The sequence below is a fragment of the Podarcis cretensis genome (assembly GCF_951804945.1).
Source record: "Podarcis cretensis genome assembly, chromosome: 8".
Classification (NCBI taxonomy): domain Eukaryota; kingdom Metazoa; phylum Chordata; class Lepidosauria; order Squamata; family Lacertidae; genus Podarcis; species Podarcis cretensis.
The window spans coordinates 16930875-16945513 of record NC_137177.1 but is presented as its reverse complement, the minus strand read 5'-3'; the positions used below and the strand labels follow the sequence as shown (position 1 = coordinate 16945513).

At 44.6% G+C, this 14639-nt stretch overlaps 1 protein-coding gene across 3 annotated transcripts; it reads left to right on the top strand.

Annotated features, from left to right (window-relative positions):
* Window positions 1–863: 863 nt before the first annotated feature.
* LOC307222939 (phospholipase A2 inhibitor and Ly6/PLAUR domain-containing protein-like) lies at window positions 864–10961 on the top strand. Of its 3 annotated transcripts, none has more exons than XM_079988530.1 (6): window positions 864–1029; window positions 3271–3380; window positions 5615–5731; window positions 7862–8014; window positions 8737–8874; window positions 10609–10961. In XM_079988530.1, the coding sequence occupies exons 2-6, from the start codon at window positions 3332–3334 to the stop codon at window positions 10815–10817; spliced, it is 666 nt and encodes a 221-aa protein (XP_079844656.1). In that variant the 5' UTR covers window positions 864–1029; window positions 3271–3331; the 3' UTR covers window positions 10818–10961. The 3 variants fall into 3 exon arrangements, with proteins under 3 accessions (XP_079844656.1, XP_079844657.1, XP_079844658.1); XM_079988531.1 differs by having other exon boundaries at window positions 864–1053; XM_079988532.1 differs by lacking the exons at window positions 864–1029; window positions 3271–3380; window positions 5615–5731 and adding an exon at window positions 6684–7001.
* The last annotated feature ends 3678 nt before the right edge of the window (window positions 10962–14639 follow it).

The following is a 14639-nucleotide window of genomic DNA, read 5'->3' as shown; positions in this document are numbered from 1 at the left end:
GAACCTCTTTACCTTGGCTTAGACACTTGAAATATATGTTTTTAGGACCCATCTTATTTCTGTGATGGCAAGTATGTGTGTGTGTGTGTGAGAGAGAGAGAGAGAGAGAGTGTATATAACACCCACCCACACCTATTTTTAATATTATGTCCTAATATGTTTTAATATTAATGTTCTGTTTTAATTGCTTTTATCTGCCCAGCGACCCTAGTGTGACGGGCGGATAATAAAGTATATTAATAATAACTATGACAATAATAATATCTTAGGAAAACATCCTCTATTAGCTAAAATGGTCTGTAAATCCTACCCCCAATCCTGATGACTTATTTCAGGTCCTTTGCATTCACTTTTTTACACTGTTGAATTTATCTTAATGCGGCCAACGTTTTCAAATGTACACACTTTTCACCCATATATTTATTAAGCATTTTCCAATCTTCTTTAAATGTATATTCTTCTTGTTCTCTTATTCTGTAAGTTAAATCTGCCAGCTGCATGTATTCCATTAGTTTAAGTTGCCATTCTTATTTAGCTGGGACCTTGCTCACTTTCCATTTGGGGGCTAACACGGGCTGCAGTAGTGGCATACATAAATAGCCTTTTTTGACACCTGGGAATTTCTACCTGAATTATCCCCCCCCCCAAAAAAAAGGACTCTTTTTTATTTTAAGTACTTTTAAACATTTTTTTCAATTCATTAGAAATTATTTCCCAATACTCTTTTAAACTTTTAGAAGCCAACCACATATGATAGAACATACCTTCAGCCTCATTGAACCCCTTGATTCCATTCCGAGGGAGACACTCTCCTGCCCCCAAGTGTTGTGATGTCTTAGGTACTGTTGCTTTAAGGGAAACAGAATCTTAGCAGCTTAGACGACAGTTAGTGGAGGTAGACTGAACATCGGCTTCAAGGTGGAGTGCATTGTGTTCAGCGGGATTCAGCTATGATCAATCCATCCCTCCAGCTGTTTGGTTACTCCTGCTGATGGCGTGTACCTGAACGCAACATCCACTCATCAACAGGTTAGGTACCTAGAAGTTGACCAGGTTGCCCCCTCCCAAGGATTCAGCCCCGGGGTGTGTGTGCAAAAATCACACCTCTCCACTTTGGCTCAGAGTGGCGCCTGCCTGCCTGTGTACTCTCTGGGCCATTCTGTGCTGCTCTGGGCAGCCAGGCAAGCTCCTCTGAGTTCCTTAGTGGAGGAATCTTCACCCCAGGAGCCCAATCCACCAGGGGGCGCAACACTTACCCTGCCCCAGGTGCCAGCAACCCATTTGTTGTTTAGTCGTTTAGTCGTGTCCGATTCTTTGTGACCCCATGGACCAGAGCACGCCAGGCACTCCTGTCTTCCACTGCCTCCCACAGTTTGATCAAACTCATGCTGGAAGCTTCAAGAACATTCAACCATCTCTTTTTTTTTATTATTAATTTTTTAGAAAAATTTTCTTTTACAGATTTAAATGACACATTCATATCCACTATAATGCCAAATTCTTTTGGACTTCCCCCCGCTCCCTCCACAATCCTCATAATTTTAAATTTATTTCACATTTCCTTTATAATTGTATTGCCAGTTAATTAATCTTTACAGCTCTTATCCCTCTCACAATACCCTTTCTCATCACAAAGCCTCTTTAAATCCAACTAGCGTTGTCTGTTCATCACAAATATTTTCCAGATAAGTCGTAAACTTTCTCCAGTCCTGTGTGAACTTGTGATCTTTCTGATATCTAATTTTTCCTGTCAGTTTGTCTAGTTCAGCAAAATCCATCAATTTCCGTCTCCATTCTTCCAATGTTGGTAATTCTTCTTGTTTCCATTTTTGAGCCATTAAAATTCTTGCCGCAGTCACCGCATATTGAAAAAGTTTATAATCACTTCTATTAATTTCTCTTCCTGTAATTCCTAACAAGAAGGCTTCTGGTTTCTTCACAAACGTGTATTTAAACATCCTTTTCAACTCATTATATATCATTTCCCAGAAGCCTTTTACTTTCTTACACTCCCACCACATATGATAAAATGTACCTTCCCTTTCCTTACACTTCCAACATTCAACCATCTCATCCTCTGTCGTCCCCTTCTCCTTGTGCCCTCCATCTTTCCCAACATCAGGGTCTTTTCCAGGGAGTCTTCTCTTCTCATGAGGTGGCCAAAGTATTGGAGCCTCAGCTTCAGGATCTGTTCTTCCAGTCAACTCAGGGCTGATTTCCTTAAGAATGGAGAGGTTTGATCTTCTTGCAGTCCATGGGACTCTCAAGAGTCTCCTCCAGCACCATAATTCAAAAGCATCAATTCTTCAGTGATCAGCCTTCTTTATGGTCCAGCTCTCACTTCCATACATCACTACTGGGAAAACCATAGCTTTTACTATACGGACCTTTGTTGGCAAGGTGATGTCTCTACTTTTTAAGATGCTGTCTAGGTTTGTCATTGTTTTTCTCCCAAGAAGCAGGCGTCTTTTAATTTCGTGACTGCTGTCACCATCTGCAGTGATCATGGAGCCCAAGAAAGTAAAATCTCTTATTGCCTCCATTTCTTCCCCTTCTATTTGCCAGGAGGTGATGGGACCAGTGGCCATGATCTTCGTTTTTTTGATGTTGAGGTTCAGACCATATTTTGCGCTCTCCTCTTTCACCCTCAATAAAAGGTTCTTTAATTCCTCCTCACTTTCTGCCATCAAGGTTGTGTCATCTGCATATCTGAGGTTGTTGATATTTCTTCCGGCAATCTTAATTCTGGTTTGGGATTCATCCAGTCCAGCCTTTCGCACGATGAATTCTGCATATAAGTTAAATAAGCAGGGAGACAATATACAGCCTTGTTGTACTCCTTTCCCAATTTTGAACCAATCAGTTGTTCCATATCCAGTTCTAACTGTAGCTTCTTGTCCCACATAGAGATTTCTCAGGAGACAGATGAGGTGATCAGGCACTCCCATTTCTTTAAGAACTTGCCATAGTTTGCTGTGGTCGACACAGTCAAAGGCTTTTTCATAGTCAATGAAGCAGAAGTAGATGTCTTTCTGGAACTCTCTAGCTTTCTCCATAATCCAGCGCATGTTTGCAATTTGGTCTCTGGTTCCTCTTCCTCTTCTAAATCCAGCTTGCACTTCTGGAAGTTCTCGGTCTACATACTGCTTGTGCCTTCCTTGTAGAATTTTAAGTATAACCTTGCTAGCGTGTGAAATGAGTGAAATTGTGTGGTAGTTGGAGCATTCTAAGGTGTTGGCTGACTCACCCCCCCCATTGCTGTCCTTACAGGCCCTTTGAGCCAGAGTATTTGATTCACCTTGGTGACAGCTTCTCTGGATTTCCCATCACCATGCAGGATCTCGTGGAATTTTTCTTCTTTTTCGCCCTCCTTACAACAGGTAAGGAAGGACAGCTCACTCACTGGAAATTTATTCCACTGGGGTAGCTGGGGTCAGATGCAAGCTGGTTTCATGAGACTGGTAGGGGCATAAGATGGAAAGGCACCCACAAGGTCTTGTAATTCCTTTAAATTTGCAATTTAAAAAGAAATTGTGTGGAAAGCAATTGTTGCGAGCAATTTTTAAAATAAAGAAACCAAGGAGCATGGTCTTGTTCAAAAGAGAGATGCAAACTGCACATATTTCAACAGCTTCAATCAAATAGGTCACATTTTCGCTTGCCTGTACATAGCATGTTAAAATAAATAAATAAAAAAATATCCAGTAGCACCTTAGAGACCAACTAAGTTTGTTCTGGGTATAAGCTTTCGTGTGCGTGCACACTTTTGCAGATATCATGCATGCACACAAAAACTTATACCCAGAACAAACTTAGTTGGTCTCTAAGGTGCTACTGGACAATTTTTTATTTATTTTGACTGTGTCAGACCAACACGGCTACATATCTGAATATAGAATGTTAATTTATACATTATTGCTGCGCACTGTTTTCTGAAAAACGTGTGCACTTCCCTTCCTGCAGAGGTGCACCTTCACTGTACAATCTTTTCATATGCTGTAGCACACCCTCCGAGTGTCCCTGTTTTCTAGGGACAGTCCCAGATTTAGAGAAGCCATCCTGGTTTCTAATTTGATCCCAGAATGCCCCGCTTTTCCTTAGAATGTCCCTATTTTCACTGGAGAAATGTTGGAGTGTATGGAGTTACGCCCAAGCTGTCTGAAGGGAATCCTATAGAGGGAAGGTTTTTAAAAAAAATGTTTAATGTTTGATTATGTTTTTATATGTGTTGGAAGCTGCCCAGAGTGATGGGGCAACCCAATAAGGTGTGGGATATAAATAGTAAAAATATCATTATGGAATGGGACGTCCCTATTTTCATCGGAGAAATGTTGGAGGGTATGCTGTAGACTCACCACTTTAACTTGTTATTTTGGTTGTAAATTGAGGGATATTTTTGGGAGAAGAAAAGGTTAAAGGAGTAAACCCTACAACAAACTTCAAGTGGAGTTCCTAAGACAGTTGGAAGGCGTTTTGTACGCCTCCTTCTGGCAACTCCTACAGCAAAGCTGGTGCCAGGTGTATTCTCTGATTTCCTTTGGACCATATCAGTGAGGCTGTGAGGGGGATCTTATTTATTGCCTGGGCAGCCCAGGACCTCCATACACGCTGCCCAGGCTTGTGGCAGGGAGAGGTCACTTCAGTGCTGCTAATCCAGCAAAAACAACGCAAGAGGCAGCAGTTATGAGTTGCCAGTCTCTGCAGCCCCAGCAGGTGCTGTGATTTTCCACTGGTTTGACTTCGCCCCTGAAGGTACACTCCATTGCCTCTCAAGACAGGTAGATGCCCAACAACAACAAGAAACGATTTTCACTGATTTTCATATTGTGTTTTCATTTTTTTTAAATGTATTTTATCTACAACATGGATCAGAGAATACAATTTGCACAATGAAAAATTGCAGTATAATGAACACAGTTCCCTAAGATGAATAGTCAAGGAGTTTCAGAAAATGGGAACAAAATTATTATTATTATTTGGTTTACTTCCTTCCTTTCACACCTAGGTTACAGGGCAGGTTACAGCGATTTAAAACACAACATGAATCGTAGAATCATAGAATTGTAGAGTTGGGTCATCCAGTCTAACCCCCTGCGATGCAGAGATCTCGACCAAAGCACCCATGACAGATGACCAGCCAACCTCTGCTTAAAAACCTCCAATGAAGGAGGTTTGAAATAAAGTACAATCAACTGAGCAAGGGACGCGGGTGGCGCTGTGGATTAAACCACAGAGCCTAGGACTTTCTGATCAGAAGGTTGGCGGTTCGAATCCCTGCAACGGGGTGAGCTCCCGTTGCTTGGTCCCTGCTCCTGCCAACCTAGCAGTTCAAAAGCTCGTGAAAGTGCAAGTAGATAAATAGGTACCGCTCCGGAGGGAAGGTAAATGGCGTTTCCGTGCACTGCTCTGGTTTGCCAGAAGCGGCTTAGTCATGCTGGCCACATCACCCAGAAGCTGTATGCCAATAAAGCGAGATGAGCGCCGCAACCCCAGAGTCGGTCACAACTGGACCTAATGGTCAGGGGTCCCTTTACCCCTTTACCTTTTACAATCAACTGAATAGGGTGAGTCCTTAAAAAATGGCCTCCCAGCCTCCTCCTTTTCCTTCTTCCAGTTGCTTCTTTAGAGTGTGAGATTTGTTTCAGCAATGGCACCCACTGTACAGGACCTAAGAAGACCTGCCCTCTGGAGAAAAATGTCTGCATGATCGCATACACTGAAAATACTGTAGGTGAGTGGGAGAGAGATTATTGAAGCAGAAGTGGAGTCAGATCATTGGTACATTTTGCTCAGTACTGTCTATGCTGGCTGGTCCCATGACCTCAGACAGAGAATCCCTCTCCCAGTCTTACCTGGAGATGGCAGGGGCTGAACCTGGGATGTTCTGCATCCACAGCAGGTGTTCTAACACTAAGCTGTGGCCTTTGCTGTGATGGCAGAGGGCAAAGGACAGAATCAGTCAAAGTCACTTACTACTAGTATTGTATGGGCCCTCCGCCTTGTTAATTATCTCTAGCAAACCACCCCAGGGAACAAACTAATTGACTCATGCCTTCAGTCTGACACAGACTAATGTGATTTAAGGGCCAATTAAGTGTAGCTGCTCTGCTTTAATAGTGGGTTTCAGTGGGTTTGATGCTACCCCGCTGGGTGCCACAAGAACCCATTGCTACCAGATTCCAAGCAGCAAATGGAGTAGGGGGCTGTGGCGATCACACAGGGTCCCCGGACGTTTGACGGTCTATTGATCCCTGTGCCACCACTATGATCACTTTCCCACTGCCACCAACCTGTTTCTCTCGGGTACACACTGAGTCCAGACAGTTGTTAACATCAAAACAAATAATCAAGTTTTTTTTATAAGCGTGAACAAGTTTATGGTTTCAGATAATTTTTCTTGTCAGTTTCTTATCCTTAGTTCCTATACTGGCCTATACCTTCCTAATAACTTTTAACTGATTATTCCAACTGTCTATCAGACTCTTCCTAACAGTTTCTCTCATTCTCACACATCAAAACTAGACCAACCCACAGACTTATCCTCCCTCTTCCTTCTCCAACTCCCAACTGACTTCCAAACAACTCCAACTGTAACTCTAACTCATCCCCTTGGGTTCCCACTGGCCAATCACTTCACACTCATTTAACCCTTTCCTTTTGACCCGCCTAGGAGGGCAAACGCCACAGTGGCGTCTTAGAAAATGAGGAACAGAAGGTGCCTTACAGCACCCAGATTGGATTGGACATTGGTTCGAGAAGGATTAGGCTTCAGCACCAAGATACACAATAAATAGCCAGTTCCTCAAATCCAGTCACATCCTGAAGTGACTAACAGACAAGATTGAATACAACACAGGACTACGCTGGAGGAATAGACAATACCAGCCACAGATTTTTCAGAAGGATCAATAATGTCACATGCTTTTCTTAGCTTTGCCAAACCCTATCTACAGCCTTGCAAGCAGACATGAACAATGTGATGTCTTCTGGAGGCTGTATAGGTCTTTGCAATATGACTTTCTTTTTTAATCAACCAGTACTTATTGATATTTTTGATGATGTTTTTATGGATGCTTTTGCCGATTTGCTTTTAACGTCTATCGTTTATCACCTTTGTATATTATAATGAAACTGTGGATTACAAACAAACAAACAAACAAACAAACAAACCAATATTTTGGACAACAGCTCCCATCAGCACCAGCCACAATAGCCAATGGGCAGGGATGATGGGGAACTGTGGTCCACAATATCTCAAGGTGACTGTGCTGGGGTCTGCCCCTGTTTTAAGGAATGAACTAACTCTGGGAATCATTTGTAGGAGTTGTTAAACCATTCCTGCTTCTCTACCCGCACCCTGCCTCAGATTTATAAATCTTAAGAACTAAAGAAAAAAAATACTGAAAAATCAATGTGTTTTGTTGTGAATTGGCCAGAACAATTTTCACTCCTTTGGGAAAATATAACACAACATGCTACATTTGGAAGACACTATATCCGTCTCTGATGCAGAAATGTGGAGAACTGAATAAGATTCGGAAAAGAGAGAAAATCCAAAACCGACATATTCACCCATTCCTAATCTTTACATCATCCTTCCAAACACAACCCTGCTCATCATCTTGATGACTGAATAAAATGGAAGCCAGTCTGGCATGCTGGTTTAAGGTGTTGGATTACGGCTGGGGAGACCAATGAAGCTGATTGGATGACCTTGGCCCAATCTCACAGACTAACCAGTCCTGAGGATGGAATGGGGTGAACCATGTCAGCTGACATGCATTCCTAGGAGGAAAGGTGGGAAGCAGAGGTGGTAAAATGAAATTAACCATCTCCCTCCCCCCCCCATCTTCCATTGCAGATGGAAAAAAGGAAAATACTATAGACAAAGACTGTGTAACTGCTAACATCTGTACCAGTTCCGCCACTGAATTGTACTTTGGACCTGGAAGATTCATGAGGACAGTTGTGTACTGTTGCATCGAAAATTTGTGCAAAAAAATTGAATCCAAATGTGGGTATATAATGGGGTTGGGGGCTAGCTCCTCTCCCCAATCTTCTTCCCTCGCCATGTCCTTCCTTCCACCTGTTCCCTGAAGCCAGGTGTGCACATGTGACATGCCCCTGAGTCTCTGGTTTTTGCCGTATGGTCTGTAAATGTGGAAGTGGCCTTTAACCTTCAAAGCTACTAGCTGCCTTCCCTATGAATATATCTCGCCCTTTTCACAACCACCTTGAAGGTAGATATAATTAGCTGTGCTTTGGCCTAGTAGTGGCTGGTGCTACTTGGGACCTGCAGGGAGTGCAAAGCAGAGAGTTATGGTCCTGTTCCTTCTCACTCCTTCTCATCGGCAATGCTGAGAATAAGGAGGAGGAAGCTGCCACAGCCAGTTCCACCTACTGGGTGTAAGCAGGAAGGTTGGGAAATGGTAGATGGCTGAAGGCTGAAAGCGTTTTGTCAGGCAGCATGCCCTCTCTCTACAACCAGGGCTGGGCTGTCCATGAGGAAACGTGAAGTGACCACCTCGGTCGGCAGGATCCACAGGGGCAGCAATACCCAATGTAGATCTTCCTTTCCTCCTTGTTCCCAATCTAGATACTCCCTGGTGGAGATGGGTGTGCCATTTTGTGGCTCCCTGTAAGGTGCCAAAACGTCTTGGGCCAGTCCTGTCCATAGCTGTAAACGACCAAGCTGCTTCCTCCAAACCCTTAAGCGTTTCCACACCTTGTTTTCAGTTCCACCGATTGAAACCAGAATGAACGGAAAGCAGTGCCCTGCCTGCCACGTGTGGTCAGACACGTGCAAAGAAGAGATGGTGAACTGCACAGGACACAACGTGTACTGCTTTGACGTGTCTTCGCATTCACATGCCCGTAAGCGCTGGCCCAGACATTACATCCCTTGAAGTCCACATCCTCCCCACCAATTTTCTAGGTTATGTATCATCATCATCATCTTCTTTGGTGATCCCTCGCAGCCGAGTGAGATTGTCTTCCATAAACATGGTTTTAACAATGAGTCCGTAAGTGACTGTGGAGGCCAATTCTGGATCCACTCGTCCTTCCACAGTGGGGACATGGGTTTCTAGACAGGAGTTGATCAAGGTGTGGATTTGCCAAGCGTGCCTTCCTCCTAGCATGTTTCTCCCTTGTGTCCTGAGTTCAAGTCTTCAAAGCCTATAACACCTTTGGTAAAGGCTGTTCTCCAAATGGAGTGCTCGCAGGCCAGTGTTTTCCAGTTGTCAGTGTTTATACTACATTTTTAAAGATTTGCCTTGAGACAGTCTTTAAACCTCTTTTGTTGACCACCAGCATCACACTTTCCATTTTTAAGTTCAGAATAGAGTAGTTGCTTTGGAAGACAATATCATCAGATATAATCATCACATATAATCCGAGCGATGCTGAGTTCAGAGGAACAAGCAGACTGCCGCTATTCCCTTCCATAAGATGTGTTTTTTTAAAAATAAAAAACCCTACCTCTTATCTTCTGAGTTAAATCACACAGGCTTCTTCTTTCAGCTGTTTCTCATGTAAATACTTTGGTTTCATATTGTTAGAAAGCTGCCTGGCGAAATTTGCATCGTGCTAATTTTTGCTTTGCTGTTCTCCAACCCGGGAATGTCTATGAAAATGCATTTATTGGGTGTAAACTATGGAAGAAGAAATATGCATATTAGTAAAAATCACATACAAAATGCATTCTATTAGGTAAATTTTCAAAATATAGAAAGGTGTATATTTGGCAAAATTTGCCTATAACCCAGTGTATATTGGAGGAAAGACTGAAATGGTCATGAGTTTTCATGGGGAATATTTCATGGGGAAAATAGCAATCTGATGTGCAAATGTGGAGTGGGAATGTTCAGGGGTGCAGGAGAGGATATATTGTGAGATTATATCCTAATCCAACTTGTGCTAACAAGTTCCCAAAATATCAGCAGAGTTTATGACATTCCCCTTTTAGTTCGCAACGGTAATGTCTGCACAGGTTCACTAGAACCACTATAATAATTACTCTGGTAATTTCCCCTTTTGTTCCCTCTTAAAATACAAGACACGACACAGTCTTTATAAAAGTATAAAAGAGTTTACTCACGTTCTGTTCACAATATGATCCCAGATGGCAGACAGCTTAAAAAAGGTAAAATACACTCAGAATCTATTTTATAGGAAAATAGTACTGTCCTCTCTTGGCTGAGAGCCAAGAGGGCATGTTGCTCCTTCAGAAGATGAAGATGAGAGAGAGAGATGGCTGCCTGCCCTGTGCTTTTATCATTTACCTGCACAGGTGAGGCCACACCCACCTCTGGTCACATGCGGAGGAAGTCCGTCCCCAGGAAGTTTACCTGCTTGCTAGACAGACATCCCTCCCTATGTTCTAACATGTACACACTAGGAATGTTGTCATTGACTGCTCCTGTGTTTACATCCCACATGGAAAACTGAATTTAAGACTGGAAAAATGAGAAACTGAGATGGACTGATTTGCTCATCCTTACACTGGACCATCATTGAGCTCCACTATCCAGGAAAAACGTGCGATTTGGAGAATAGCTAAAAGGCGTTATGATTCCCATAATCCCCTCTCTTCTCTTCCATTTCCAGAAACAAACAGTGTGGACAGAACCATGAAAGGCTGTACTACTAAGTCTGTCTGTTCCTCAATAAGAAGTGGCCGCAGTCCCATTTTGGGAAATTCTGATCTGATTAGGAGGGCGACATGCATTCCAGAGGTTTCTCGGGGATCTCAATGCTCTGGCTTTCTCCTACCAACCTTCTCTGGGCTCCTCCTGCTCTTGAAGATCCTCGTGTAAAGGGACCTGCATGGGGTTGTATCAGCTCTGCCTTCAATCAAGCCTTCCACCTATCTATAGGCAACTTTTTCATACTTCGATTGGACCTTCCAGATGGATTTTCTCTGATTCACTGAGTGAAAATAAACCTCAGGTTGAAATCAATTGCAATTGGAATCGGGGGTTTTCTTCTCCTTTATACGTAAAAAATGTGTTTTGTGTAAGGAAGCTATTCAGTGAAGCATTCTGTCCTATTGCTTTTCATAGGTTCGAGGTCCAAGCAATAGGGCTATACAGCGGCGTAGCACGGGTTGTCAGTACCCGGGGCAAGGCAAGTAATTTGCGCCCCCTAACCCGGGGCAGGGACGCAGCTGGCGCTGTGGGTTAAAGCCTCAGCGCCTAGGGCTTGCCGATCGAAAGGTCGGCGGTTCGAATCCCTGCGGCGGGGTGCGCTCCCGCTGCTCGGTCCCAGCGCCTGCCAACCTAGTAGTTCGAAAGCACCTCCGGGTGCAAGTAGATAAATAGGGACCGCTTACCAGCGGGAAGGTAAACGGCGTTTCCGTGTGTGGCTCTGGCTCGCCAGAGCAGCGATGTCACGCTGGCCACGTGACCCGGAAGTGTCTCCGGACAGCGCTGGCCCCTGGCCTCTTAAGTGAGATGGGCGCACAACCCCAGAGTCTGTCAAGACTGGCCCGTACGGGCAGGGGTACCTTTACCTTTACCTTTAACCCAGGGCAAGGCAAGTAATTTGCGCCCCTAACCCCTAACCTGCCGCCGCTGCCAGCTTCTTCTTGCTGCTGCCTGGGCTGGGGTATTTACGGTAAGGTAGCCACGGCGGCGGCGGCGGGTCCGTGTCAGGTGATCTGAGGCGAGTTGCCGCTGGCGCTGGCGCCCAAACGACGCTGCTTGCCCGGAGGAGGAGGAGGTCAGAGAGGCGAGGAAAATGCAACATGGCCCAGCAGCTGCAGCGGCGGCGCTGTGAGGAGGGGCTGCCTGGCGCGCCCTCCGCGGCCCTGAAGCGTGGGGACCGCGGCGAGCGCTGAGAGCCGCTGCCTGCCGGACGCCTTCAGCCCGGACGCGCGCATAGCTCATCGGTTCTGCGAGACATGGGGCGAGTTCCGCGAGACATGCGCCCGAGGCTCTTCAGCGACTCCGGAGGCGGCGAGCGCCCCCCCCCCCAGATGTGCCCGGTGCGGCCGGCCCCCCCTGCACCCCCCACACTACGCCACTGGGGCTATATACTTACGTTGAACAAGGCAGAAGCAAATACCCCCACTTTGGGGGTATTCACAGACCACCTTGGATTCTGAGGTGGTTGCCGATGAAGCAGGGGTGGCAGCGATGTTTCAGAATCAGCCTTCAAAAAAGTTTTGTGGCAGGGAAGTCCTTTGGGCTCAATTTGATCCACTTTTAACCCCTCTCAGGATTTTCATAAAAGGAAAATGATAGGGAGGGAAAGAAGGGGTTAAGAACACAGGACAAGCCCTGTTGCATCAGCTCAGGTGCTCATCTCGTCTTGTGCTCACATTTACCAGGGGAATTTACTATGGGGAAAATGCAGAAAAGAACATTATCATTATTATTATTCATTAAATTTGTATACTACCCTATACCCATGGGTCTCAGGGTGGTTCACAAGATAAAAAGACATCATATTAGGGGAAATTACTTCAAAAATGTGTACATTAGCTTCAACTGCATACAAAAGGGTGTTTATTAGGAGAATTCTACCCCCAAATGCCAAAGAATACAAAGAGTGCTTTAAAAAAGGGAAATCTGCCACAGAAATGTGGAGAGCTGCATTTAAGACTGGGTAAACAAAGAGACTGAGAGAACCGATCTTAGCGGATCTTCCTATCCCTAGTTTGGGTGGAGGAAAGAGAGGGGTGAGTGGAATTGGCAAAGGTGGAATTCGCATTCATGGCTCTGCACAGTTTCCCCTCTGGCCTCACCCACCACTCGCAGGTGTCCCTGAAAGGTTGGCTCAGAAGGTATTCCAGCTGTTGGGCTGAAAAAGATTCCTGCCCTCCCCAACTTTAGATACTCCAAGCTGATTAGGGCAGGTGTGGAAAAGCTTTGGTTCTCCATATGTCACTTAGCTATAGCTCCCTGTATACCTAGACTTTGGCTATGCTTGCCAGGGCTGATGAGAGTAGTCTTTCAGCATCATGGAGGGCCAAAGTTGCCTCACACTTGATTTCAGTCTTTCAGAGTTGTCCCCTATATTTTGGACTGGAAGCCAAAGGAGTTTTTTTAATACTGCCAAAGTATGCTTCCGACAAGTCGTCTCAGCTGTGTTCAGTACTAGCTTCAATTTCAAAAGCACCTTCAAGGAGAGCCCCACGTGCAACATTAAAAGTTACGAAGCATGGATAATGGATGACTTCTCCAGCAGATGATGATGATGATATTCATTCATTCATTCAGTCATTCATTCATTCCCTGCCCATCTGGCTGGGTTTCCCCAGCCACTCTGGGCGACTCCCAACAGAATATTAAAAACACAATAAAACATCAAATGTTAAAAACGTCCCTAAACAGGGCTGCCTTCAGATGTCTTCTAAAAGTCAGATAGTGGGCATTCCACAGGGCGGGTGCCACCACCAAGAAGGCCCTCTGCTTGGCTCCCTGTAACCTCACTTTTCGCAGTGAGGGAACTACCAGAAGGCCCTCGGAGCTGGATTTCAGTGTCCAGGTTGAACGATGGGGGTGGAGACACTCCTTCAAATATACTGGACTGAGGCCGTTTAGGGCTTTAAAGGTCAGCACCAACACTTTGAATTGTGCTTGGGAACGTACTGGGAGCCAATGTAGGTCTTTCAGGACAAGTGTTATATGGTCTTGGCAGCCACTCCCAGTCACCAGTCTAGCTGCCGCATTCTGGATTAATTGTATGCCACCATTACAGTCCATGACAGTGCCATCTAGTGAATACGCATAGAATGATTTCAATGGAAGAGCGATCTCATTTTATTTTATTTTTTAATTTTTAAACTTCAAACAAAATTAAAGGTTGTAATCCAACTTTGTCCATTGCTACAATATTATAAAATGATCACAAAAAGCATTAATTATACCAGAGCTTTTTTTCTTACAAAATGTTTAAGGGTGCTCTCATTTTGACTCAAGAAAAACACCATTTTATAAGCCGCCATCGGGGGTAGCAACCGAACTGACAATTCACCATGCTAGAGAAAAAACTTAATTTTTTTTAGGTTCTTCTCCTGTTAGATTCACAAAATGTTTAGGGGTATGTGTATCCCTGCTTCCCCCCAGGAAAAAAAAGCGCTGAATTATACATTACTGCCATGTTGGCTCATTTAGTGTTTTCAGTCGATATCTAACTCTACTTCCTCAGATGTTTTTAAGCAGAGGTTAAATGGCCATCTGTCATGGATGCTTTTGCTGAGATTACTGCATTGCAGGGAGTTGGACTAGATGACCCTTAGGGTCCCTTCCAAATCTACAATCCTATGATTCAAACTGCCACAGTGGCTCCTTTAAAGTTTCCAATCAATATACCCTGTCCATAAGCATTCTTCCAATGTTGATGGCATTAAAACATTTTTTATTACCGTATTTTTCGCCCTATAGGACGCACTTTTCCCCCTCCAAAAATGAAGGGGAAATCTGGGTGCATCCTCTGGGGCGAATGCAGGCTTTCGCTGAAGCTTGGAGAGCGAGAGGGGTCGGTGTGCAGACATCGGCCAGCCCCACAAGCTCGGGGGACAGCAGGGAGGTGCAGCACCGTTCCTCGACCTGGTTCAGTTTCCCCGACCTGCTTTTGGGGGGGGGGAAATAAAGGGGAAAAAATTTCCTTTATTTCCCCCCCCCCCAAAAAAA

Coding starts and splice junctions, on each gene's coding strand:
- LOC307222939 (XM_079988530.1), top strand. CDS start 3,332: ATGCAGGATCTCGTGGAATTTTTCTTCTTTTTCGCCCTCCTTACAACA. Junction 5,732..7,861: donor ATACACTGAAAATACTGTAG/GTGAGTGGGAGA, acceptor CTTCCATTGCAG/ATGGAAAAAAGGAAAATACT. Junction 8,875..10,608: donor GTCTTCGCATTCACATGCCC/GTAAGCGCTGGC, acceptor TTCCATTTCCAG/AAACAAACAGTGTGGACAGA.